We start from the raw sequence: 26,223 nt of genomic DNA on the forward strand, positions 1-26,223 counted from the left end.
TGGCTGCGCGCCGTCACGGAGCCTTGAGTGCCCCGGTCGACCGGTTCCTTCGCATTGGAGTTGACAACCCACACGGAGGTGATCGGTGACTCCTGCGGTACCAGCAGTTGAGTTCTCGAGCGATTTGGGTGTCCCTCCCAACATCAAAATAACTCCTACAAACACGAAAACAAAGATCCCACGTATAGCCTTAACAGACTGTTGGGTGGCTCGCCATGAGAAGGCAAGTGCTGTTAGCGAGCACCTATGAAAACCGGAACAGCACACGAAGAGTGTGGGTGGCCAGCATCACGCCCGACCGCCTTTGTCTCCCAAGTGGCGATATTTACACACCACACCAGGTACTTATTTGAGCCTGAGTCGACCTAGGGGAGGCCCAGGAATTGAATTCGTGTTGCTGGGTTTGTATCGCAGCGCGCTGAATGCTACACTGCCGCTCCTCCTCCAACACCACGAGCACCTCCACAGCCATGATTTACACCATCACTACCACACCATCACTACCACACCATTATTACCACTGACCAGCTGACCCAGCAGCAGAGTGGGTGGCTCGCCATCAGAAGGTTGCGAGTTAAAATCCTGTTTCGGGGGGTTGACTTGGCCCGTCATCGCTCTGGGGTCGATAAAGTGCTTACCAGTTTGTGGGGAAGTCAACAGTGGTTGTTCTATGGAGAGACTTGCCTCCGCTATAGAAATGTGGAATTTCCACGACCGCCTCTGCAGGGCCTGTAAGCAGGAGATGCGAATCGCGTCGATGTCCATTTGAGCAGCAGAAGATTACTTAGAGTTTAACCACCGGCTCATCTCGAGAACACGTGCATACACACGGAGTGGGGATCCCTAGTTGGATCTGACGATGCAACATCCTTCACAGGTTCCAAAGCGCGGGCCCCCCCTAGCGACTTCACCCCTCCCCCTCCAGGACTTCACAAATGTTCCATCACGAGCGGGGACAGACCCCCCCCCACCCACCCCCGTCTCTTCTTCCCGAGTTCGCTTGGCTCTCGGCCCGTCGTGTGGCAGAGTTTCAACTTAACTGCTGCCCGGCTCTGAAAATGAAGGGGTTCGAAGTCTATTATGTTAATAAGAGAGGGCGACGACCCGTAGGCTTTGTGGTCGTGTGCTGTAGGCACTGGCATATCATGAGATCTCAGCCCTTAAGCCGCCAACTTCAAGCAAAGCCAGACTCGGATGTGGAGTTTTGAATTTAAGAGATGGGAAGTTTTGAAGTTCCGGTGGTGGATTAACAGCATGGTGCTACCTTGGCACAGTGAATCATTGCCGAACTGGCGTGGGCAGCCGAGATGTGGTGGCTAGATATCTGCAAGAGATGTGTGTGTGTGTGCGGTTGTTGTGTGTTTTTTTGGCTTTAAATGCGCCCTGGAAACGTGGCATCATCCAGGAAATGAAAGAGGGGACACGTCTCGTCACGCGCACAAAACAACAACCGTAGTTCATCACTCAGGGGTGACGTCGCCACGGCCACGTGAAGTGTCAAAGACCCGCTGGCAGGAGGTCACGGAACAGACCCAGGTGGCATGGGTTGACTGACTGAGACGACTGTGCTCCCCACTGTGCCAACTCTCTGCGTTTTAATCACCCGGCGCTCTGCTCGTTGTTGTGAGCGTCGCTCCTCTGCCCTCCGTTGTTGCTGGAGGGCGACTGCCTCCAACACCTCACCAGCGTCCTTCACGAGCCTCCTCCACAGAGGCCAATCTTGAGACACTGCTGCTACCGGTCATCAGCAAGTCCAATCAGCTCCACATCCTTCTGTACCCCATCAGTCCATCTATTCTCTAGCCTATGCCCCATCTATCCCACCGAATAGAAGCTGATTTGGGCATGTGGGCTACATGCCTACAACGACAAACATCCCCTTGTCATCTGCACGGGCTGTGGGGACAAGTGCTGTCAGCCAGCACCTTCGAAGGCCGACACGCTCGTCTTAATTTCCCCATCACTGACATTTACACACCGCGCCAGGAAGGAATTTAACGCTGAGTCGACCTAGTGGAGGCTCATCACTGGTTCACGTAATCGTCTCCTACGGTGGCCGTGAGCGGTACTCGGGTGGGCGGGTTGTTCGTAGCGCAGCGCGCTAACCGCTGCACTCACCGCCTCCCCCTGGGGCGCGCACCGCCGCGAGGACGCGCACCGGCCAAGAGAGCACGTCACCACGAGCCACTTGTTTGTTTTTGTCTCCTGAACAAGGCCAGTCATCCGAAACATCGATACGTGTACTTATTCGTGGTCGGAGTAGAATACGAATCCCTTTGACCGTGTTCAGGGGCCCCATGTCCACTGTGCACGCGCTAATTCTCCTCTGCCAGACGCCGTAGCCCCCAGAACGCATCAAGGGCGACGCGCTGCGAGTGGCTGATGCTGCGCCCCACGGCTGACGCGCAGTGAGTGCTGCCCCTTCCAAGACGATGTGTGTATGTTGAAAACAAAGTTCATTATGAAGTTCATTGTGTGGCCTTCTGTAGGGAGCTGATAAAATACGAATCGGCGAGTGTGGAACGTACGGGTGATATGGCGGTGACGCCGGCACGGGCGGTCTGTACGAACGCGTACAGACCGCCCGTGCTGTCTGCACGACACCCCGGATGCGTACGAGTAGAGAATCTTAATGAAAGCGGCGTAGGGGAGGCGCGCGGTGGCGGGGCGTGAGCTCCGGAGTGCGCCTTGGGTTTAGTTCGAATGCATGTTGACCTTCTTTCGCACCGTACGTAGCTAAGCCATGCCAATCGGAGGTGCGCGAGTGCCCCTTCCAGGACGATCGGGGGCACCGGCGGTCAGCGCTCACTCCGACGCGATTTTCTCCGAGCCGTCGCAGCCGCCTTAGCCGCGCCGCGTGACACGGCCTGGCGTTGCGCAGTGGAAAAAAAAGCAACGTCTTTGTTGTGTTCCAAGTCCAGCGAGGAAATGAAAAGGGAACTGTTCTTATTTTTTATTTTGAAGAAGCGAAATGTGGAACCGCTGCGGGCTGCGGTGAGCGATGCGAGCCAGGCAGCGAGACTCCAGGCAACGGGTTTACAAACACCGCGGTGCCCGTGGAGGGGGAAGCGACGCAGACAGCGAGGGGCAATTCGGTTGGCACTAAACTCCGCTCCGCTACGTTGGAGGCCCGAGCCAGCGGCAGACATTTCAACATCAACATTGCGAGGACCGTGGTAGCGCGAGAGGTTGCGCCCCACTCACCCTGTGTGACACCTCCACGTGTGTGTGACACCTCCACGTGTGTGTGACACCTCCACGTGTGTGTGACACCTACCCTGTGTGACACCTCCACGTGTGTGTGACACCTCCACGTGTGTGTGACACCTCCACGTGTGTGACACCTCCACGTGTGTGTGACACCTCCACGTGTGTGTGACACCTCCACGTGTGTGTGACACCTCCACGTGTGTGACACCTCCACGTGTGTGTGACACCTCCACGTGTGTGTGACACCTCCACGTGTGTGTGACACCTCCACGTGTGTGTGACACCTCCACGTGTGTGACACCTACACGTGTGTGTGACACCTCCACGTGTGTGTGACACCTCCACGTGTGTGTGACACCTCCACGTGTGTGACACCTCCACGTGTGTGACACCTCCACGTGTGTGACACCTCCACGTGTGTGTGACACCTCCACGTGTGTGACACCTCCACGTGTGTGACACCTCCACGTGTGTGTGACACCTCCACGTGTGTGACACCTCCACGTGTGTGTAACACCTGCCCTGTGTGACACCTCCACGTGTGTGTGACACCTGCCCTGTGTGACACCTATCCTGTGTGACACCTACCACAGCAATGCCCCACTCACCCTGTGTGACACCTCCACGTGTGTGTGACACCTGCCCTGTGTGACACCTCCACGTGTGTGTAACACCTGCCCTGTGTGACACCTATCCTGTGTGACACCTACCACAGCAATGCCCCACTCACCCTGTGTGACACCTCCACGTGTGTGTGACACCTGCCCTGTGTGACACCTCCACGTGTGTGTGACACCTGCCCTGTGTGACACCTCCACGTGTGTGTGACACCTGCCCTGTGTGACACCTATCCTGTGTGACACCTACCACAGCAATGCCCCACTCACCCTGTGTGACACCTCCACGTGTGTGTGTCACCTGCGCTGTGTGACACCTACCACAGCAATGCCCCACTCACCCTGTGTGACACCTCCACGTGTGTGTGTCACCTGCGCTGTGTGACACCTACCACAGCAATGCCCCACTCACCCTGCATGCGCCCGATCTCGTCGGATCTGGGCAGCTAAGCAGGTTGAGGCCTGACTCGTGCCTGGATGGGCGAGTACCGCCCCCCGGGGCTTGCTAGGGTGCGCGCTGCGGCCGCGAGAGGCGGCAGTGCCGAGTGCCCCCCCCCGCCTCGTGTCCAGCAGCGCGGTGCGGCCTATCTCCGGGCTGTCTCCGGTCCCCTCCTCCCACGCGGAGCCGAACTCGCACCGCTCGAGGCATTCGTGGCCAAGCAACCCGGAGGAGCAGCACCCTCCTGACAGCGTCTCGAGGCTCATTGAGACTTTTCCTTGGTAAATAATTGGCATTATAAATGGGAATCACTCTCTCTATCTGTATAGACGACGACTACAGATGATGTTCAGTGGCTAAACGATAGCAAACATTGGGCGCGCCCCCGTGCGTTCCACGTGGAGGCTGTGTGGGGTGTGAGGTGTGGGGGGCGGTTCATGTGGTTCACGTTCGCAGCGGCTTTGAAGCAACGGGAAATCCCTTAACGTGGGAATTGATGGCAACCCGGCTCCACACACCGAGGGGAGTGAGCGGTCATCGCGCTGCGCTAGCCAACTTCATCCCGCTGGAAAACGCTATCCCCTAGGTCGGCTCAGCCCCAAATCAGTACAGTACCTGCTGCGGTGTGTAAACGTCGCCACTAGGGAGACAAAGGCGCCCGGGCGTGGTTCTGCCCCCCACCCCCATGTGCTGTTCCGGCCTTCACAGGCGCTCGCGAACAACACTTGCCCAAAACAGCCTGTTAAGAATACACGTGGGATCTTAGGTGACGGAGCGCAGATAACGCGACATCTCGAACTGCGGATATTCTGCGCGCACGTGATTGCTGAGGGCGGTGGGGGGGGGGGGCGCCGGGTGGACAATGAGGAGGTAGCGATGGTGCCCCCTACTCTCATCGCGGCCCCCTCGCCTTTAGTCGCCAATGCGGACCTCTCCCCGCCCCGCGGGTCACACCGGGGTCCACACGGCCACCGGAGATGCTCCATGGTTGTGCAGGCTGGTCCGGGCCGGGCCCAGGGGTGCAGGGCGACGCAGGGTGTCTCGGGCAGGGAGAGCGGCGCGGCTTGGAGCTGCGGGTTGGAGCGGGCGTCACGCGCTGGGTGGTGCAGGGAGCGGGATGAGGGACCGCTCCCATCGCCACCCATCCACGCCACGGGCAGGGAGGGAGAAGCGGCGGCGGCTGCATAAGGAGGAGGAGGGGGGAGGGAGGAACGGAGCCGGTGTTTGCTCAAGGAGCGCGCAGAGTCGGAGGAAGCACGAGAGGAGTCGAGAAGGAGGAGTAGCGGACGAGGGGAGGAGATCGCGGGGAGGAAGAGGAGCGCGGCAGAAGGAGACGGCGACGACGACGACGAGGAGGAGGAGGGAGAGGAGGGAGGAAGAACCCCGCGCGGCTCCGGGGCTCATGACGTCACGATTGGTTACCGTTGCTAAAAAATAAAAAAAACCTCAAAGACAAAAACGCGCGCGAAGGGAGGGGGAGAAGGGAGATAGGGGAGAGTGAGAGAGAAGGGAGAGAGGAGAGAGAGGAGAGAGAGAGAGGGGAGAGAGAGAGGAGAGAGAGAAGGGAGAAGACTCCGTTGGGAGACGCGCGGAGTGGGACGCGTGAGTTGGGTCGAGGAGAGGAGCTCCCGCGCGCCGCCAGAGGACCCCGTCTCCCCCGAGTCGGCACCCGCATCAAGGTGAGGCTTTATCCGGGGTCCACTTTCACTGCGGGGGGTGAGGTGTGTGGGGGGGGCTTTAGATCACGACACAAACACGCAGGCAGAACGCCGCCTCCTTCCCACAGCTGTCCCTCCATACACAAGCACGCGTTGTTGACACATCCCATCAGCCACGCGGTCTTCTGGGAGTGCATGATGTCTGCAGCGCGGCTTCACGGGGTTGCGCTGATCAAGATGGTGATGGTCGTGGTCATGATGATCGAGGGGTGTCAATCAGCGCTGCCGCGACGCAGTGGCCACGCAGGGTGCACGCCCGTGGCGTCCGTGTGGGACCACGTCTCAAGACGCCGCACGGAAGCCGGGGGCCGGTTGACTCTCTGAGAGAGAGGGACAGTCGCTCATTGTCAGACGAACATAGGAACGTCTTGAGCCTGGACTTCAACAGGGGCAGGGAATCCACTGGGGAAGAGAATGAGCGACCTCCCATTGAGCGACAGTGTGCGGAGTGAGATGAGAGGGGAGGGGTGGAGGAGCCTATGGAGGGGAGTAGAGTGAGATGAGAGGGGAGAGGCAGGAGAGTGCGTGGAGGGGAGTAGAGTGGGATGAGAGAGGAGAGGCAGGAGAGTGTGTGGAGGGGAGTAGAGTGAGATGAGAGGGGAGAGGTAGGAGAGTGTGGACGGGAGTAGAGTGAGATGAGAGGGGAGAGGCAGGAGAGTGTGTGGAGGGGAGTAGAGTGAGATGAGAGGGGAGAGGCAGGAGAGTGTGTGGAGCGGAGTAGAGTGGGATGAGAGAGGAGAGGCAGGAGAGTGCGTGGAGGGGAGTAGAGTGAGATGAGAGGGGAGAGGCAGGAGAGTGTGTGGAGGGGAGTAGAGTGGGATGAGAGAGGAGAGGCAGGAGAGTGCGTGGAGGGGAGTAGAGTGAGATGAGAAGGGAGAGGCAGGAGAGTGCGTGGAGGGGAGTAGAGTGAGATGAGAAGGGAGAGGTAGGAGAGTGCGTGGAGCGGAGTAGAGTGGGATGAGAGAGGAGAGGCAGGAGAGTGCGTGGAGGGGAGTAGAGTGAGATGAGAGGGGAGAGGCAGGAGAGTGTGTGGAGCAGAGTAGAGTGGGATGAGAGAGGAGAGGCAGGAGAGTGCGTGGAGGGGAGTAGAGTGAGATGAGAGGGGAGAGGCAGGAGAGTGTGTGGAGGGGAGTAGAGTGGGATGAGAGAGGAGAGGCAGGAGAGTGCGTGGAGGGGAGTAGAGTGAGATGAGAAGGGAGAGGCAGGAGAGTGCGTGGAGGGGAGTAGAGTGAGATGAGAAGGGAGAGGTAGGAGAGTGCGTGGAGCGGAGTAGAGTGGGATGAGAGAGGAGAGGCAGGAGAGTGCGTGGAGGGGAGTAGAGTGAGATGAGAGGGGAGAGGCAGGAGAGTGTGTGGAGCAGAGTAGAGTGGGATGAGAGAGGAGAGGCAGGAGAGTGCGTGGAGGGGAGTAGAGTGAGATGAGAAGGGAGAGGTAGGAGAGTGTGTGGAGCGGAGTAGAGTGAGATGAGAGAGGAGAGGTAGGGGAGTGCGTGGAGAGGAGTGGAGTGTAGAGGTAGTTAGAGGCACGTTTCTGGAGGACCTTGACTGGATTGGAAGCCGGTAGAGGGATCGGCGGAGCGGGCTGTTGCGGTCTCGGTGTCCTGGTGCTGGTGGTGAGGAGTCTAGGAGTGAAATGTTGTGCGATGATGATGAGGAGGAGGAGTATTCGTTGCGCCATGAGCTGAGCGCAGCCCACTCGAGTCAGAATCAGATTTTATTTGTTGTATCCATGCTGGAGCAATCCGATGAGTTACACAGCTCTTCTTCACAGGCGTACAGTCGTCGATTGGGGAGTTCCGAGCGGGAACTCGGGGGATGAGGCCGGGAGCCAGGCCAGGTCGTCCCGGCTCTCGGTCAAGCGCGGCGATTTCCATGACAAAGACTCGCGGAGCTCAATTCGAACGAGCGCCCCCCACCCCCCAACGGAACCCCCCCCCCTCGACCGCAACCCCAACGGCCTCGCTCCCCCTCCCACCTCTACCCCGAGCTGCGGAGAGAAGCCGTCAGCATCGAGAGCCCCCCCTCCCTCTCTACCCCCCCCCCTCTTTACCCTCCCCCCTCTCTACCCCTCCCCCCTCTCTACCCCCCTCTCTATTCCTCCCTCTCTCTACCCCCCTCTCTACCCCTCCCCCTCTCTACCCCTCACCCTCTCTACCCCCCCTCTCTCTACCCCCCCCTTTACCCCTCCCCCTCTCTACTTCCCCTCTCTACCCCTCCCCCTCTCTACCCCCTCTACCCCCCCCGCCCTCTCCGCCTCGCCCAGCCTTCCCATGCGTGCCGACCCGCCGAGCGCTCCTGACGATGTCACCCTCTCGATGCGATGGAAACGACCCAAACACACCCGTCGGTAACACTGCGGCCCGACTAAGGAAAGCAAATGTGCATAGGCGACGTTTTAGGCAATGCCCCTACAACGTGTTATGTGATAGAGAAGAGGCGTAGCCTATTACAGGTGTAGCGAGTTCAACTGAGTCGCAGACAGCGCCGGTCCCTCTGAAGTCGCAGACAGCGCCGGTCCCTCTGAAGGACCCGGCTTATGTCCTCTGCGGCGTGGCCGGCTCCGCCCTTGGCCACGCCCACCTTCCAGAATCCTCGAGCAGGATCTCGACCCTGACACGTGACCACCCCTAGCCCCCACTTGGTGCCCCTGTGTGGACTTAACCGGCCACGTGTCCTCTGGGGTCAACCAGAGTGTCACGGCCCTTGGTAACCCCATTCCCATGGCCGGCACTCCCACACCCTATCCTGTAGGGGCCGGCACTGCACGCAGAGCGTGCTGCCATCCAGCGCTGAAAGTCAGCGCTCACCGAGCCCCTCCAGGGCCGGTCCTGCACCCACACCCACGTGGTGCCCGCGGTGTCGCTACACCGCACGCCGTGCCCCTCTAGGGCCTGCACCACGCAGTGACATCCCGTGATGTCTATACACAGGCAATGAAGCAGACCCGTCGCTCCAACGCCGCCTCTTGTATATTTCCCCTTTTATCGCGGGCAGCTTCTTCGTGTTGCTTGTTGTGGACGCAGAGCGACGGCTACAATTGTACACCGAGGTGGTCGATGAGCCAGATGATTGTGCGAGGAGTGGCGGAGTTGTGCAGCTTCGCCGTGACGATGCCGCCTCCCCCTCCTCCTCCTGCTGCGTTTTTGTGAAACAGCCGAGTCGTTGATCAGTCGTCGTCGAGTCGCCGTTGAGTTCCGCGGTTGTTCTCTTATGGCTGGTTATGGCTGGTTGACCAACCACAGTGGCCGCGGAGCTCATAATCTCGTCTCCGCATCTGCTGGTGGTGGTGGCACGGGTTGGTTTGTGTTTGGGGTTCATGGCCGTGCTCAGGGAAACTGCGTCTCTTGCTGTTTCTGTGTTTGATTGTGTGTGCGATCGTGTGTTTGTGATTGTGTTTGTGATTGTGTGTGTGTTTGTGATTGTGTGTTTGTGATTGTGTGTGTTTGTGGTGTGTGTTTGTGATTGTGTATTTTGTGGTGTGTGTTTGTGATTGTGGTGTGTTTGTGATTGTGTGTTTGTGATTGTGATTGTTTGTGATTGTGGGGTGTGTTTGTGATTGTGTGTATTTGTGGTGTGTTTGTGATTGTGTGTTTGTGATTGTGTGATTGTGTGTTTGTGATTGTGGTGTGTGTTTGTGGTGTGTGTTTGTGATTGTGTGTGTTTGTGATTGTGTGTTTGTGGTGTGTGTTTGTGATTGTGTGTGTTTGTGATTGTGTGTGTTTGTGATTGTGTGTTTGTGATTGTGTTTGTTTGTGGTGTGTTTGTGATTGTGTGTGTTTGTGGCTTTGTGTTTGTGGTGTCTGTTTGTGGTTGAGTGTGTCTGTGATTGTGTGTGTTTGTGGTGTGTGATTGTGTGTGTGTTCGTGATGTGTGTTTGTGGTGTGTGTTTGTGATTGTGTGTGTTAGTGATTGTGTGTCTGTGGTTGTGTGTGTGTTTGTGGTGTGTGTTTGTGGTGTGTGTTTGTGATTGTGTGTGTTTGTGGTGTGTTTGTGTATTTTGTGGTGTGTTTGTGATTGTGGTGTGTTTATGATTGTGTGTTTGTGATTGTGTGTGTTTGTGGTGTGTTTGTGATTGTGTGATTGTGTGTTTGTGATTGTGGTGTGTGTTTGTGGTGTGTGTTTGTGTGTGTGTTTGTGATTGTGTGTGTTTGTGATTGTGTGTTTGTGGTGTGTGTTTGTGGTGTGTGTTTGTGGTTGTGTGTGTGGTGTGTGTTTGTGATTGTATGTGTGTTTGTGATTGTGTGTGTGTGTTTGTGATTGTGTGTTTTGTGGTGTGTGTTTGTGTGTGTTTTGTGGTGTGTGTTTGTGATTGTGTGTGTTTGTCTTTGTGTGTGTTTGTGGTGTGTTTGTGATTGTGTGTGTTTGTCTTTGTGTGTGTTTGTGGTGTGTGTTTGTGTGTATTTTGTGCTGTGTTTGTGATTGTGTGTGTTTGTCTTTGTGTTTGTGTGTGTGTGTCTTTGTGTGTGTTTGTCTTTGTGTGTGTTTGTCTTTGTGTGTGCCGGGCGTGGTGCTGGCCACCCAACCCCTCGTGTGCCGTGCCGGCCTTGAGAGGTTCTGTCTAACAGCACTTGTCTCAACAATATGTTGAGGCTATACGGGGGACCTTTGTCTTGTTTGCCTCGCGTCTTTGTCTCTGTGATGCCTGTGTGTGATATTTTACGTCTCCAACTTTTGCCGACGCGCTCTGGAGGCTTCCCTCGGCTGCTCCTCGCCTGCGAATGACGGCGAACTCAAGACGGGCACGCGCGCGATCAGAGAGAGAAGCGCGCTCAGAGAGAGAGGCACGCGATCAGAGAGAGGCGCTCAGAGAGAGAGGCGCGATCAGAGAGAGGCGCTCAGAGAGAGAGGCGCGATCAGAGAGAGGCGCTCAGAGAGAGAGGCGCTCAGAGAGAGAGGCGCGATCAGAGAGAGGCGATCAGAGAGAGGCGCGATCAGAGAGAGGCGCGCGATCAGAGAGAGAGGCGCGATCAGAGAGAGAGGCGCGTGCGAGTGCGCGTGCCGCGTGAATCCGGATGGGACGAGGGAGGGAGTGGGGGACATCCCCCCCCCCTCCGTGGGACGCGCCTGCGCGTGTCTGCGCGTGTAGGTGGACTCAGCCTCAAATGACTACCTGGTGCGTGGTGTATAAACATCGCCGCTGGGGGAGACAAAGGCGGCCGTGCGTGGCGCTGGCCACCTACCCCTTCGAGCACCTTCGTAGGTTCTCGTTAACAGCACTTGCCCCAACGGTCTGTGAGGCTATAGGGGGGGGGATCTTTGCTTTGTTGTGTGTGTTTGTCTGTGGGGGAGCGATAGCGTAGAGGCAAGTGCATTCCACAAAACGAATCGAGGGCGTGAAATCGACCACGTTCATGGGCCTCCCATAGATCGACTCAGCCTCGAATGAGTACCCGCTGCGGTGTGTAAATATCGCCACTGGGGAGACAAAGGCGGCCGGGAGTGGTGCTGGTCACCCCCCCCCCCCCCTTCGTGTTCCGTGCCGGCCTTCATAGATGCTCGCTAACTGCACTTGCCCCAACAGTCTGATCAGGCTATACGGGGGATCTTTGTCTTTGCGTGGGTGTGTGGGTGTGGCTTTTGTTGGTTTTTCCACGAAAGGCGCCCAGGATTAACAACGCCCCATGTCCCTGCATCACCAGGCCAAGTCTTGGATGTCAAGGCCAATGTATCAACCGCGGAGAGCCTGTCGCTCAGGAGCGTGCTGCTGCATTGCGGGATGACGGCCAGCACACAGGACTTGCAATCGACCTCGCGTCCCTCGGACGCTGGATCATGGCGCGATGCGCCACCAAAATCAGAATCTGTATTTATACTGCAGGAGGAATCTGATGAGCTATAAAGCTCATTTTCACAGATGTCCAGTCGGGGCAGGTCAGAACGTAACGACAACAAACAATACAAAGACACAATATGAGTACAAAGTATCAAAAATGTAAACAAATTGAAACATATGTACAATACAACTAAACTATATATATTTTTTAAATCTTAACAGTTTAAGCCCATTGACCTATTACGTTTTTTTTAGAAGCGACCTGGCTATCACAAATGAGAGCTGAACGAATGGCTTGTCACGTGGACATTTCTGGCAGCCACATACCCTAAATATTATCGACGCATGTTTCTAAACGTGGAGGGAAAAACCGGAGGACGCGGAGATAAAAAAAACCCCACGCGACCACGGGGAGAACATGCACATATACAGCAGGCAGTCAGGGTCGGAATCGAACCCACAACCTCCTGTAGACCAGGCGAAGGTAGTTAACATCTCGCCACCGTGGCACCGACAGTTGCAGCGAGATGCACCACTGCATGTGTGTGGGGAGAGCCACAAGGGCGGCTCCCACAGGAGCAGGCAGGGCTGGCTGGCTCGGGAACCTCTTGACTGCCGAGGGCGTGAAGCAGCAACGCAGTGGGGAGGTGGAGGCGGTGTCTTGATTACGAGGTTTGGAGGCGAGGTCACCATGTGGCTCTGATTGGGCCCCCACCACGCGCCTGTCAACCCCAAAGGCAGCGCCGCTTAACCCCCCCCCCCACATCTTCCCCTCCCCCTTAATCGCTCCCAGGCCTCGCAGGAAGTGTCCCGTGGGGCCCCGGGGTCCCTCAAGTGCGTCCAGGTGTTGACGACGAGAGTCAAAGGGAGCGCAAAGGGAGCGCAAAGGGATAGGTAAACATGTGGAGACCCGTGACAGTGAAACCACGAGTGAACGTGAGCGGAGATCGAGAACGCAAGTGTCTCTCGCCGGGCCTGTCTGCCTCTCGGTGTCTCTGTGTCTCTCTGTCTGCCTCTCCCAGCGGCTCTCTCTCTCGGTGTCTCTGTGTCTCAGTCTCGCTGTCTTTATGTCTCTGCCCCAGTCTCGGTATGTCAGTGTCTCTGTTCCAGTCTCGGCGTCTCAGTGTCTCTGTCCCTCCACGATGCCCCCCTGCGACACGTGTGCGTACATTCACCTGGGTGGTCTCGGTATCTCCACATTTCCACCGCGCGTGTCTCTCTGTTATGTGTCCCCGCGTGTATCCGCTTCTCTCGATGTCTTCCTCGTGCCCTCCCCCCCGCCCTCCGGTGCCTCCATCCGTGTCTCTCCCGTGTCTCCCCCGCTGCGCGCAGTTCGCCATGGGGGTGGAGTCTGCGCTGCGCGCGCGCCCGCGCCTCTGGCGCGCCGTGGGCCTCGCTCTCTTCGTGCTGGGGGTCACGGGCCTCGTGGCGCTCTGCGTGTCGTGGAACGCGAGCAAAGCCGTGCCCCAAGTTCCGCTCAAGGTGCGTGCAGCGCTCGCTCGCGGCCCCTTGGGCACGCGGAGGAAATCCCGTCGTCGGCTCGAGCCCGCGAGCCGCGGAGGTCCACCAGCTACCAAACGCAGTGCGATTTAACTTTGTTAACTGATTCCTGCTTCGCCACTGGAATTTATGGGGCAGTGGCGCAGCTGTCGGGCGTGCAGGCGGTGCAACTGCACCGGTGCGCGCGGGGCCAGAGGGGCACAAACTGCGGGCTACGAACAGGGAGGACATGGGACAGGGGGCCCCATTTCATCCGCTTGCACCATGCAGGGTCCATGACAACCAACGCCTTTTGGCTTTTCCTTCGGACCCGTTCTATACCTTGGCTGCCACTCCGGTCATTACTCCTAACTGTCGGCCATCGTCACAAATTCCTGTTTTCTCTTCTTAACAGTTGGAATTACGTAATAAACCTGTGTATGTCCTCTAAGCCACGCGTGCATCTGTCTCTCAATGCAGTGGCGGCTCCTGCAAAATCTCTCAGGGGGGGCAAATGTCTGGATGATTGATAAGGATAAGGTCCACCCATGCAAAGGATAAATTAACAGCTTAAGCATGTAAAGGCAACTTCACTTCTTTAATATTAATGAAAAATAAAGTGACTCTTACAATTCATCTTGTTTGTTTCTATACTCACTATTAATACAATCCACTCATGTTTCTTTTATTAAAGATTCCACTAGGTGGCGACAAATAATTTTGTTGGATGAAACGTGCTTACGTATGATGACGTAAGCACGTTAGTGCGAGCCCTCCCGGAAGCCATAGAGAATGCATTGCAGCGCCCCCCCGTTCGAAAAAAAACATCTTTGAATGTAAGTCTATGGGACCACTCGGGGCGATTCTCAGCCGGAGGGAAATCGCCCAAAAAGAGGCGGTACTCCACAGAACGTAGCATGACGCTGATTGGACTATATCCAGCGGCACAGTGACGGCTAGCGTGACTCTGTGGTTGAATGACATTGGTGGTGCGTCGCCCAATCGCCCTAATGAAGAAACCGCCCCTGTCTCAATGTCATTTCCAAATGTGCGCCCCTCCTCCAAACGCGTCTGTCTATTCCCCCCCACCCCCCACTTGCCGCGGTCAATGCTAAACTCCAATGTGTTGTGATCCAAGTCGCCAGAGCCGGTAACACGCATCTATTCATAGCAACAAAGCAAAGCGTTTTTTGTTGTTAAGAATCCACGGTGCGCATGCATGAATCTTCTTCCCTGTCCCGTTTCCATGCCAAGACCAAGAAAGGAGGTCTCTTATGTAAGCGACTTACGAGGTGGTTTCCCTTGTTGAGCTGAGATTTCAGATTAGGAATACGCGGGAGCTGCTGCTGCTGCTGCTGCTCCTCGTGATTACGGCAGCAGCAGCAGCAGCAGCAGCGGGAGCAGCAGCAGCAGCAGCGGGAGCAGCAGCAGCAGCGGGAGCAGCAGCAGCAGCAGCGGGAGCAGCAGCAGCCGCAACTGAGCGCACTGCCCGATCCGAAAAGAGCCGCCCTTGGATCTCCGAGCGTTGCAGGAAAATTGAAATGTTCCCTGCGAACTCCCACGCGTCTTTCCCGAGTGCCGACGTGGAGAAGTCATTTCCTCGACCACTCGCATTGGCCCCACGCGATTCCACTGCCCGCGATGGAGTGCTGTTTGTGGCTGCTCTGAGGGAGGTGGGTGAGTTGGCGTGGGGTGATGCGAAGAGCAGCCCCCTCCCCCTCCCCATCGCGAGACGTGAATTCGCGTCCGAGCAGCCGCAGCCCGGGCGCTCCACGCGTGGGCTCGCTCACGGGTTCACCTCGAGAGGCCATCGGAGAGGAAAGGCAGCAGTACAAAGTCAGAGTGATTCCCCGCACGAAGGAGCGTGGAGGCAGGCGCTAGACTGCCGCTTTACAGCCCTGAGGCCGCGGCTGGAAGTTTCACATTAATATCGCGGGGATGAGTCGATGTCTATCTACAGGACAACCACTGTTGACTTCCCCACAACTGCTACTGTACTAGTTTTATTGACCCCAGGGGGATGATGAACGGCCAAAAGTCAGAGTGATTTCCTGCTCAAATGAGCGTGTAGGTGGGTCTCGACTCCCGTTTATAGCTCTGAGTCAGCGGTGGAAACATCACATTAATATCGCTGGGGAAGAGTCTATCCACAGGATAACCACTGCTAACTTCCCCACAACTGGCACTAGTTTTATTGACCCCAGGGGGATGGATGATGGTCCGAGTCAACCCCAGCCAGGATGTGAACTCGCAAAATTCCACTCGCGAGCCGCTCGGTGCTCCACCGCCGAGCCACGTGACAGGGTACAGTAAATACAAATTGAAAACAAGCGAATAACATTAACTTACTTTTGTGCTTTCAACCTCATTTGGCGAAATTCCAACTCTGAGAATAAAAAAATTAACGAGTTGGGTTGCCTGGCCGGGCACGTGACGAACAGCTCTACAGCAGATCACGTGGGGAAGTGCTGCCCCCACCCGGTGGAGAGATGTTAACTACCTCGCCTGGTGTACAGGAGTTCGTGGATTCGATCCCGAGCCTGACGCATGTTTGCATGTTCTCCCCGAAGTCGCGTGGATATTTCTTCGGGTCCTCCGGTTTTTCCCTCCACATTTAGAATCACGCGTTCAGATCATTTGCCTGCTGTCATTTTCCACGAGATGAGCCACTTTGTTGAACTATCATTTGTGGCAAGGTGGCTTCTGAAAATGAGCTGTATAGCTTAGTGGGCCTTACCTGGTAAAACAAAAAAATGTGTTTAATCGTTCAGTTTAGTTTCATATCATGAATAAGTTTCGTGATATCTCCTTCCACGGGGCAATTTTATCATCGAACACGCGGGGTGTCTGTCGCACTGGCTCCGTGCTAGAGATCAGAATTGAGTTAGGACGCTGACAGGACATGTTGGGGTCACAATTGGATCGACTTCTGAAAAAAAAGGTCGGGGACGTTTGACCTGTCCTTGTCTGGCACGTGTTGCCTCTCCCCATCGGCGTGCCTCTCACCACGACCCCTGCCCCCCCCTCCCTCCCCCGCCCGCCCCCCGCCCGCACGCGGCCACGCAGTACGGCGTGGTGCTGGACGCGGGCTCCTCGCACACCAAGGTGACGCTGTACCAGTGGCCGGCGGATAAGGAGAACGGCACGGGGGTCGTGAGCCAGACCACCGACTGCTCTGTTGAAGGTGAGCACTGGGGTGGGGGCAAGGAGGGGGAGTGGGGGATTGGGGGTGGAATGGGGAGGCGAGGCGGCGATGGGGGAGATTGGGGGGAGGAGGGGGGGTGCAGAGTTTGGGCTGTGACGCCAAAGAGCGAAACTTCAAAAAACAAAAACTGAACGAGACAAACTCGAGAGTGGGGAAGGAGAGGAGCTCACGCGACACTCGCCCTCGACGACAAACCACGAGCCCCATCGACACGAGGCAGACACAAGACACGAGCCCCATCGACACGAGGCAGACACAAGACACGAGCCCCAGCGACACGAGCCAGACACAAACCCGTGCCCCAGCGACACGAGGCAGCCAGATAACAGCCCGTGCCCGAGCGACACTTTGCTTGTATCCCAGACACCCGCCCTACCCATAGCCGGAAGCACGCTGACGACTGTCACGCACCACCCGCGACTGCGGGCGACGTGCAGGGCACGCGGCCCTCGCCGTGTCGGCGTGCCGCCCGCCGCGGTTTCCGATCTCGTGTCGCTGGTGGCACCGGGACATTCCGCCCTCTTAGGGCCCACGTTGCTGTGTTTCCGCTCTCACGCTACGCGGCGCGGGCTCGAAATCATTGCTTGTGGCCCCGCGCGAGGGGCCCCAATTTTGGGGGCGGGCAAGTGGGGACCCACGTGGAGGGGCACAGTGGGGTGGGGGGGAGGCATTGTCTGCAGGACAATAGTGATGGTTGTGGAGGACGCAGACAGCCGTGCTTGTGCTTCGAGGCGAAAGGGGAGGGGGGTGAGCAGAGGTCTTGGCCTTCACCACTGAGCGCCGCATTCATGCGCGCGTGACCCCTGTGAGCGGTCTGACCCCTGACATTCAAATGAACGAGCGCCGTCATTCCGCGGCAGAGCGACGGCGCGCGTCGCGGACGCCGCAGACGGCGATCGAATTCCCAGCAAAAGCCCCCGGGGCCCGTGGAGTGCAACTCGCTGGGAGTGACTCATCCCCCCCCCTCCACTCGTGGCGCTCGAGATACGACGGCCTCCGCAAACCAACCCCTTGGCCAAACTCCACACGGTCCACACCACGCCACTGTCAGCCTCCTCACCCGCACACGTCAATGACACAACAGCCCCGCAACACTCAGATTCATGCCACCGGCTCCCAATCCAATCCCCGATCGACTTCAAGGTCGAACTCCCCCCCCCCCCCCCGTCTTCATGGTCCTTCATTGACTCGCCCCTGCCTGCCTCTCCCCTCTCATCTCACTCTACTCCCCTCCACGCACTCTCCTACCTCTCCCCACTAATCTCACTCTACTCCCCTCCACGCACTCTCCTACCTCTCCCCACTAATCTCACTCTACTCCCCTCCACGCACTCTCCTACCTCTCCCCACTAATCTCACTCTACTCTCCTCCACGTGCTCTCTGCTCCAGTCTTCGCTCAGCGAGAGGTCGCTCGTTTCGCGTCTGCTGGCACCCACTGTCTGTCACTCTCTTCCCGCGGCCGTCCGTGCAGTTCGACCCCCTGCTCAGTGACAACGATGCGTAACAACCCGCCCTGCACAGCACCTGGAGATGCAGCGCACTGGGCGCTAACACACATCCACATCGTGTTGTAGAAGAAGAGGAGATTGCGCCCGGATTTCATTTCAATTGTGGCTTTTGAGTGCCCCCCCCCCCGCCCGCCCTCCAGGCCACCTGCAGCCCAAGCCCTTCCCGAGGGGAATTCTCTTTGCGTGAGCAGCGGTGCGGCCCCGTCCATGCCGCCCCCTCCCCCATCCCATTGTGTTCCATCTCCTCTCCCATCTCGTTCCTCGTCTCGCTGCGCCTTGGCGTGACACTTTCATAGCCGCCGTCGCCGCCGTCGCCGCCGTCTTTGTCGGCGCGACGCGACTCGCGGTCACAAACAGAAATAAACGCGCGGTGCCCCAAGGGAAAAGCGCCTCTCGAAGTGCGTGAGCGCGGAGAAGGGAAGGAAGGGATTTTGCCAAATGGCAGATGCATCGGTAGAGGAAATGCAGGATTAGACACAAAGAGACGAAGGCCCATCCTCCCCCACGCCCGCGCACTGGAGCCTTCACAGGGCTGTTCGCGAGTGCTGCAGCGCTTATGAAGGCCGGCATGGCAGCACACGGAGGGGGGTAGGTGGCCAGTGCCACGCCCGGCCACTTTTGTCTCCCTACATTGGCGATGTTTACACATCGCATTGGGTTTCTCATTTGAGGCTGAATCGACGTAGGGGAGGCCCACGACCGGTTCGGAATCGTGAGGCGGGGCTCGAACTCGGGTCGCCGGGTTCGTAGTGCAGCGCGCTAACCGTGACACGACCCCCTACACACGCACACACACACGCAGGATACTTACACTCGCGTGTGTCGGTGTGTGTGTCGTCTTTGTGGTTTGCTCCTACAGTCTGTTAAGGCTAGAAGTTGAACTTTATGTGCTGTGTGTGTCGTAGGTTGTGTGATGTGTGTGTCGTGTTGTAATGTGTGTTGTGTCGTGTGGTTTGTTGTGTGTGTGTGTCGTGTGATGTGTCGCGTCGTGTGTGTGTCGTGTTGTGTGATGTGTCGTGTGATGTGTCGTGTTGTAATGTGTGTTGTGTGTCGCGTCGTGTGATGTGTCGCGTCGTGTGATGTGTCGCATCGCGTTGTCTCCGTGCGCGCGCAGGCCCCGGCATCTCGAGCTACGCGCGCGACCCCGCGGGCGCGGGCCGCTCCCTGGGCCCGTGCCTTAGCGCCGTGGCGGCGCGCGTCCCCGCGGAGCGGCGCGCCGAGAGCCCCGTCTTCCTGGGGGCCACGGCCGGGATGCGGCTCCTCGAGTGAGCGAGCCCAGACCTCCGACTCTCTCTTAACATCATCATCCTCCTCCTCGTCCTGCTCATCGTCCTCAAGCATTATTATCCTCCTCCTCCTCAATCCTCATCTTCAAAGTCACGACGACGCTCCGTCTCGCCGTCTTCGCGCAGCTCGCGCAGCGTGAGAGGCGCGTGACCTCCTCCTGCCTCCTCCTCCTCCTCGCCGTGCCCTTCGCTTCCCAAGTCCTAACCGCTGGGGCTCTCCGCTCCGTCTCCATCTACTCTCGTTCCCTTCCTCGTTAAAACATTTTCATTCTACACGACGTTTTCTTCTCTCACTCTCCCTCCTCCGTGCGCCGTTCCGGGCTTCCATCGGTGCTGCTACTCGCTAACAGCACTTGCCTCAACAGCCTGTTAGGGCTACATGGGGGATCTTTGTCATTGTTGTTTAATTCCACGCCGTGACCAGGCCCGGCTCAGGCTCCTCTCGGTTTTGGCGGAGGGGGGGGCAGTAGAACTTTTAGTTGGTGGTGGTCACAGGGTGGTGGTGGTACCACCACAGTCGGTGGACTTGGGCGGGAGGGGGGACTATTCGGTGGCGCAGTGCCCACCCCAGGACCCCGCCTGGCGCGGTTCAACGCCCAGGGCTTTGTGGAGCGGCTGTCTCAGTCTTCTGAGTGCCATACAAAACAAAAAACCCGGTCCGCGTGTGGGACGCGTAGGAGTGTGGAGGGCACCGAGTAGATGCTGCAACGACATAAAAGTGAATTATGAAGTTCATTGTGTGGCCATCTGTAGGGAGACGGTACAATACGAACCAGCGAGTGTGGAACGTACGGGTTATATGGCGGTGACTTTGGCACGGGCGGTCTGTACGAACGCGTACAGACCGTCCCGGGTGCGTACGAGTAGTCTTAATGAACGCGGCGTAGGGGAGGCGCGCGGTGGTGGGGCGTGAGCTCCGGAGTGCGCCTTGGGTTTACTTCGTATGTATTTTGAACTTCTTTCGCACCGTACGTAGCCAACCATGCTAATCCGAGGTAGTCTGGCATTTGGACGAACATGCCAGTGCAGGGCACTGCCGAAGAAATCGTTCCTCTCACTCCCATAGATGTCCCCCTGGACCGCAGCTCCTCACCCCCCACTCTGTCCACAGTGAGTCTGTCCCACCCCCTCGCATGCTACGTAATGCGACTCTCTCCTCGGACAGTGCAGCTGGGAGAAGCGTCCTGAGCGGGCAGAATTCCGCGTGGGTGACATCAGAGAGAGTGCTCCGGGCAGGGTAGTCGGTGGGGACATCAAACATAAAACAAACTAAATATTGATTCTACCACGTAAAGCCGACTAAGCTATTAGCACTTTTTCAGAAGCAATCTGGCCACAAAACGACAGAGCCACGTGACCCCACGGGGAGCCACGGGGAGCCACGTGACCCCATGGGGAGCCGCTCACGAACTCCAGCACCGCCCGTCTCAGACTGCAGGACTCAGCGGCGACCGAGAAGATCCTGGCGTCGGTGAGGGACGCCATGCGGCGCTCCGAGTTCAGCTTCAGGGAGGCGCGGATCCTGACGGGCGAGGAGGAGGGCGCGTGCGGCTGGGTCACGGTCAACTACCTCAAGGGCAACTTCCTCCAGGCACGAGGCGACCCGCGCTGGCTTCCCGCGCGTGTTCCTGGGGGCGCGATTGCTTTGAGCTCCGATTTCTCCGTTCGCTTCGTCGCTTCATTCTAATCGCTCTCGCCGTGTTTGGCCACTCTCGCCCAAAGGGTACTCGGCCCTGCTCTCTTGAGTCGTCGCCCGGTGAAAGAGGCAGCTCTGGTGGCGGGGTTGAGGGGGTGGTGGAGGGGGGGGGCATTGTATGGCTGACCTTCCACCTCCCGTAAAGAAATGTGGGGGGAGTGGGGGGGGGTATGAAGCTGCGTCTCCTTTCCTCCCTACGCCCGTGTGTGCCATCCAAGCGGGTTGAACTGAGCTCTGCTGTGCTTGTGAGGAGTCACCAGACGATGACCGAGCCGGGGGTGAACCTATGCTCACACACGTTCTCCAAACCGTTGAGGTTTTCCTTTTGTGTCAGTGACAGAACTAACCCCAGTACAAATCAAAACCATCGCCGTCGTATACCATCATTAAGCAGACATTCCGTTGGTTTATTCGGTTCGTTAATTATGTAATGATTGCTTTGTTCCAGCATTTTTTGGTTCACTCATTAATTTGTTTACATTGAGCGTAAGATTTACCGAAGCGCTTGTGCCCACCAAACATAAAATCGGAACTATTCATCGGCGTTGAGACACAAACCAGCTGTGCCATGCCCGGGTCAAAACCCATTAAGTGCAAGGTCACGCAAGTGAAGATTAAAGTTCCAAGTTCCCCCACCACCTTCCCTCCTCTCCCTTGACCCCCCCCCCCTCCACGCGTGGCACTGCAGAGTCCCGACGCGTCGTGGGTGGCGAGCGCCATGCGCTGGTGGCGCCCGGAACCGCTGATGACGCACGGGGCGCTGGACCTGGGGGGCGCCTCCACGCAGATCTCGTTTGTGCCGCGGGACCCGCCCCGGCGCGACGCCTCGTCCTTCTGCCTCTTCGGCTCCGACTACGCCGTGTACACCCACAGCTACCTGTGCTACGGCCGCGACCAGGCCAGCCTGGCGCTGCTGCGCACGCTCGTGGCGGTGCGTGCCCAACGCGGCGGTCGTGCGGGCCTCGATCGGGCGCCGTGCGCGAACGGCGCTTCGGCCCCGACGGTCTGCCGGAGGTCACGCGGGGGGGTTCTGCTGTGTGCGCGCCGCAGGCCGCGCGCGGGAACGACACGGCGCCGAACCCGTGCTACAACAAGGGCTACCGCCGCTCCGTGCGCCTCGCGGACCTCTACGGCGGCGGCTGCTCGCGAGCGCCGCACCCGGGCGGAGGTACGTGGGACCCGGCGGGGAACACCACCACGGTCACCCTGGTGGGCACGAGCGACGCGACGCGGTGCCTGTGGGCCGTGCGACGCATCTTCAACTTCTCGGCGTGCGCCAACAACACCGAGTGCTCCTTCAACGGCGTCTACCAGCCGCCCGTGGACGGCGGCTTCATGGTGAGGAGAGTCGGAGCGGTCCGCCACCGTGCAGCGCTTCTCGAGAGCCCTCGGGTCTGAGTGCACGTGGACGTCGTGCGTGTCTCGTGCCCCCCGTGTCCCACGGTCTCCGTGTCTGCATGCAGGCGTTCGCTGGGTTCTACTTCACCATGCAGAGCCTGAACCTGACGCACGGAGACGGCACGGCAAGTGTCGCCACCCTCAACTCCAAACTGGCCACCGCGTGCTCGCGCTCCTGGACACAGGTGAGCGGAGGGACACGGTGACATGGAGGGGTGCATGGCACGATGCATAATTCAGATTTTGAGATTGTTTAGCATCGGTTACACGGCTGCACCTCACGATGCCCATGCGGTCGTGTGGACAGGGTTAACCAAAATTCGCCAAAAGCTGTCCCGGCGACACGGGACCCAACGAAACGGGCAGGGAAGAAGGGGAATGATGGGGCCCCCCACTGCACTTCGTGTTTTGGCGAAAATGAAGATTTAAATGGGGAGGGAAAAACGGGGAGGGGGGATATAACCAACATGGTAAGGGGGGGACGAAGGGGAAATAAAGAGGGGGGGGGGGTAGGGAAAAAGAGGGGGAGATGGGGGAACCAAGGAAAACTAAAAAATATCTGATACTCGACACGCCACTAATGAGCTGTGATGCTGACCTTCCACTCTTCACGGTGTTTTAAACCTCGGTCAAACGTTGCTCACGGCGAATCATCGACGGTTTATTCCGGGCAGAGGCAGCGAGAACTCGCCGCCTCTGTGCGGTGACAGCCACTCGAGCGCCGTGGGCAGGCACGGGGGGCTCGCTACGACGCCGACGAGGGGAGCGGAGCCGCGCCCCGAGCCGGCCGGGGCCAGCCAGCTCCGGGTGCGCGACGTCCCAACGCGCTCCTCCTGGCGGCTCACAGCCCGCACTGACCGCACTGACCGCCGTCGTCACGAGTGCAGGCGCAGCAGGCGAACCCGGGCGCTCGCGAGGACCGGCTGCGCGACGTCTGCTTCAACGGACACTACGTGCAGAGCCTCCTGCTGGGGGGCTACGGCTTCACTGAGGAAAGCTTCGCCAAAATCCGCTTCCTCAAAAGCGTGAGTCGCTGCCGAGACGCAGCAAGCGGGGGGGGGGGGGGGGGGGGGACCGCCTGATTTGGGGGAAAGGGAGGCGGATTCACACAAAACTAAACTGTTTTTATTCGACCAGGTAAGAAGCTACCTGGCCACAAAAATGCCAGCTCAACGAAGTGGCTTACCATGTGGAAATGTATAGCAGCCAAACTCTAAACGTGCGATGTTGATTCTGAATGTGGAGGGAAAAAACGGAGAACCCGTGACCACAGAGAGAACATGCAAACTCACAAATATAAAGGTGCCACGGGTCGGGATCAAACCCACGACTTCCTGCATACCAGGCGAGGAGGGAAGCCAAGTAGTAGTACATTCTCTATTTGTTGCCACTGTGGCGTAACTTGACCGAGCAGTAGAAGCGAAACACGCGCATGTACACACGCATGTACACGCGCATGTACACACTGCGCTCGGCGACGAGCACACTGCTTGGCGAACGTCCAAATGCCACGCAATTTGAACACCACCCAACTCACGCCGCACTCCCAGGGGCCGCGCCGGCACTGCCGAGGTTGAGTTCAAGCCCCGGGTTTCGGGTGGCCCTCCCCGTCTCCTGTGCGCGTGCAGATCGAAGGCAGCAGCCTGGGTTGGACCCTGGGCTACATGCTCAACCAGACCAACATGGTGCCGGCGGTCCAGCCGCCCAGGGGCTCCTTCCTGCCCGTGGGCGCCTCGTCGACGCTGCTGCTGCTCTTCTGCCTCCTCCTCCTCGCCTCCCTCGCCATCTGCTTCGTCCTCGTCCTCCGCGGCAAGCGCTGCGCGCAGGCGGGCGGCGCGGATGCGGCGATGAGCTCCACCGTCGTGTCGTGAGGTGGTCGGGGTGCCCGCCCCCCCCTGCAGCCCATGGCGTCGGTAGGGGGGGGGGCAAAGGGGGAGGGGGGGTTTGCGCAACGGGGCAGTGCGGTGGTGCGTGGGTTGAGGACCGGTGGGGTTCGTTCGGCGGCCCTGAGGAGCGGCGATTCGAAGGCTCGACGACCTGCAGCTTCTGGCATCAACTTGACCGGGCAGTGTAAGGGAAGCAGGCTTTGAGACAAAATTAAGAACAAAACGCATAAATTAGATGACGCTTTCTAGCGCGCGTTTGTCTTGGGAAGTATTTAATTATCAGCACGCAAGCCGACGGCGGATAGGCTGTCAAACATTCGATCCAACGTTTGTTACACCGAGAAAGCCGCTTTGGCAGGTACCCAGCTCGGTTTACAAAGGCTAACTGTGGTGATTAATAATTATCGATGTTTGGTTTTCTCTCAGGCAAGTCCACAACTTTACACGAAAAGTTTCGTTCACGGTGGAATCATCTCTAAGAGGGGTTATCGCCCCCCTCCCTCTCCCCCTTTTGTAGACGGAGGATAATGCATAAACTCGTCGCATGAAAGGTGTTAAAAACGAGAATTGTATCAGTCGGTAGCCTCGGGATTGTTTATTTTTTCCTTTTTGCAGCAGTGTTATTTTTGTGAAGCTCCACGAGTTGTTTCTCGTCCACCTCTGTGCGCGCTCACCGCGTCGTTCCTACTCGCGCTTCCGAGGCCACGCTGAAGCGCGTTCGTTAGCTTAACCTCCAATATGAATAACAGCCCAGGCCTAGAATTAAAGAGTTGTTTCTACAGAAATTGTTACATTTACCCAACGCTTGAATAACGCCGGCTATGCGCAGACACCCGTCCGTGTTGCGTGTCCCGTTGCTGGCACCTGCGACGCGGCTTTGCAGGTGGAGGCGTGTAAGTGGAACTTCTTTCGCACCCTACGTAGCCAACCGTGCTCATCGGAGGTGCCAAGCGTGGCTGGGCGGGGCGTCCTCCTCCTGGGCACAGCGTTACCCCCAGGGGTCGAGTTCGTGCCGCGGGTAGTGGGATAACGGCGGGCGCTGGTCGTTTGAAAATCTCAGGGTGGCATGGGGGTCGCACGCGAAATCCCGGGCTAGCACACTGGGCTCGGGGATTTTGCTGCGATGCTGCAGACCGGCCGGAGCCGTCCCCACCGCTGTGGAGGACTTGGGGGGGGGGGGGGGGGAGATCCATCGCAGGCCGAGCTCGGGCTTTTGCGCCGGGGCGACTGCGTCGTGAGCAGGGCAGCGATGGCACTTCCCCGTGGAGCTCAGAAAACCCCGACGCGGCTTGGGCTTTTGCGACCGTTTTGTTTTGTGCACGCGCAGTCGTTTGGTAAATTATCTGTACGCTGATGTTTATTAAAAAAAACTAAACACCCCGAAAACCAACGAATGTACAAGTTTGATGCCTCCCTGATGAACAAGGCAACGTCCGGGCACAGCGATGGTGAAGCGGGGAAGAGAGCGAGGTGGCGATGGTTTCTGCTCCTCCCCCGGACAGACGGAGCGCGGGGGAGGGAGTCGTTTCATGCGCCCGCCCATTCCAGATCTTGCCCCCCGCGCCTACTCCTTGTCCGCGAACTTGAAGGTCTTGAGCGGGTCTTGCTGCTGCCTCTGCAACGCACACCGCACCGTGCCGCTCGCTCAACACCCACGAAATCCCTCGACCCGTGGCGGAGCGCAGTCGGCATGGGCCCCGGTGCGAGGAATCAAATGGGTGCCGCCCCACCGCACTCCACCACCCCCCCCCCCCCCCCCCAATGCCCGCTCCCCCACTCATGTTATCGCCGTTCCCCTCCCTCATCACGGCTCCAGGTGCCAATGGCGCGTTCCGCTCATGCGGCTCGAGTGACGGGGTCACGGACGCCCGACCGCGCAAACCGCCGTGGCCGCTACCCCTCCCGAGTCCCGGCCGTCGGCCACCGCCCTGGGCCACCTCTGCCTTCGTCGCCCCCACCTCCCCCGCCCCCCCTCTTCGTAGTACTCCCTCCGGCGCGTGGACGCCCG

General features: G+C 58.4%; 2 protein-coding genes across 5 annotated transcripts in view; one reads left to right on the forward strand and one right to left on the reverse strand.

The window, feature by feature from the left end:
• The first annotated feature begins 5,855 nt into the window (after nucleotides 1–5,855).
• LOC144721479 (ectonucleoside triphosphate diphosphohydrolase 2-like) lies at nucleotides 5,856–25,605 on the forward strand. Of its 4 annotated transcripts, none has more exons than XM_078599116.1 (11): nucleotides 5,856–5,945; nucleotides 12,550–12,650; nucleotides 13,089–13,238; nucleotides 16,302–16,419; nucleotides 19,064–19,214; nucleotides 20,667–20,826; nucleotides 21,620–21,862; nucleotides 21,982–22,269; nucleotides 22,395–22,514; nucleotides 23,217–23,354; nucleotides 23,958–25,605. In XM_078599116.1, exons 3-11 carry the CDS (start codon nucleotides 13,095–13,097, stop codon nucleotides 24,198–24,200), a joined length of 1,605 nt encoding a protein of 534 aa, XP_078455242.1. In that variant the 5' UTR covers nucleotides 5,856–5,945; nucleotides 12,550–12,650; nucleotides 13,089–13,094; the 3' UTR covers nucleotides 24,201–25,605. The 4 variants fall into 4 exon arrangements, with proteins under 4 accessions (XP_078455242.1, XP_078455240.1, XP_078455243.1 ...); XM_078599117.1 differs by lacking the exon at nucleotides 5,856–5,945 and adding an exon at nucleotides 8,469–9,278; XM_078599114.1 differs by lacking the exon at nucleotides 12,550–12,650 and having other exon boundaries at nucleotides 5,861–5,945.
• LOC144721478 (putative ATP-dependent RNA helicase DDX56) overlaps nucleotides 24,471–26,223 on the reverse strand; it is a 35,203-nt gene continuing 33,450 nt past the window's right edge. The window contains exon 14 of the mRNA XM_078599113.1: nucleotides 24,471–25,830. Coding sequence (XP_078455239.1) covers nucleotides 25,780–25,830 — 51 coding nt within the window. The 3' untranslated portion in view covers nucleotides 24,471–25,779. The remainder of the gene's footprint in view (nucleotides 25,831–26,223) is intronic.

Source organism: Lampetra planeri, chromosome 12, assembly GCF_965212315.1.
Source record: "Lampetra planeri chromosome 12, kcLamPlan1.2.h2, whole genome shotgun sequence".
Classification (NCBI taxonomy): domain Eukaryota; kingdom Metazoa; phylum Chordata; class Hyperoartia; order Petromyzontiformes; family Petromyzontidae; genus Lampetra; species Lampetra planeri.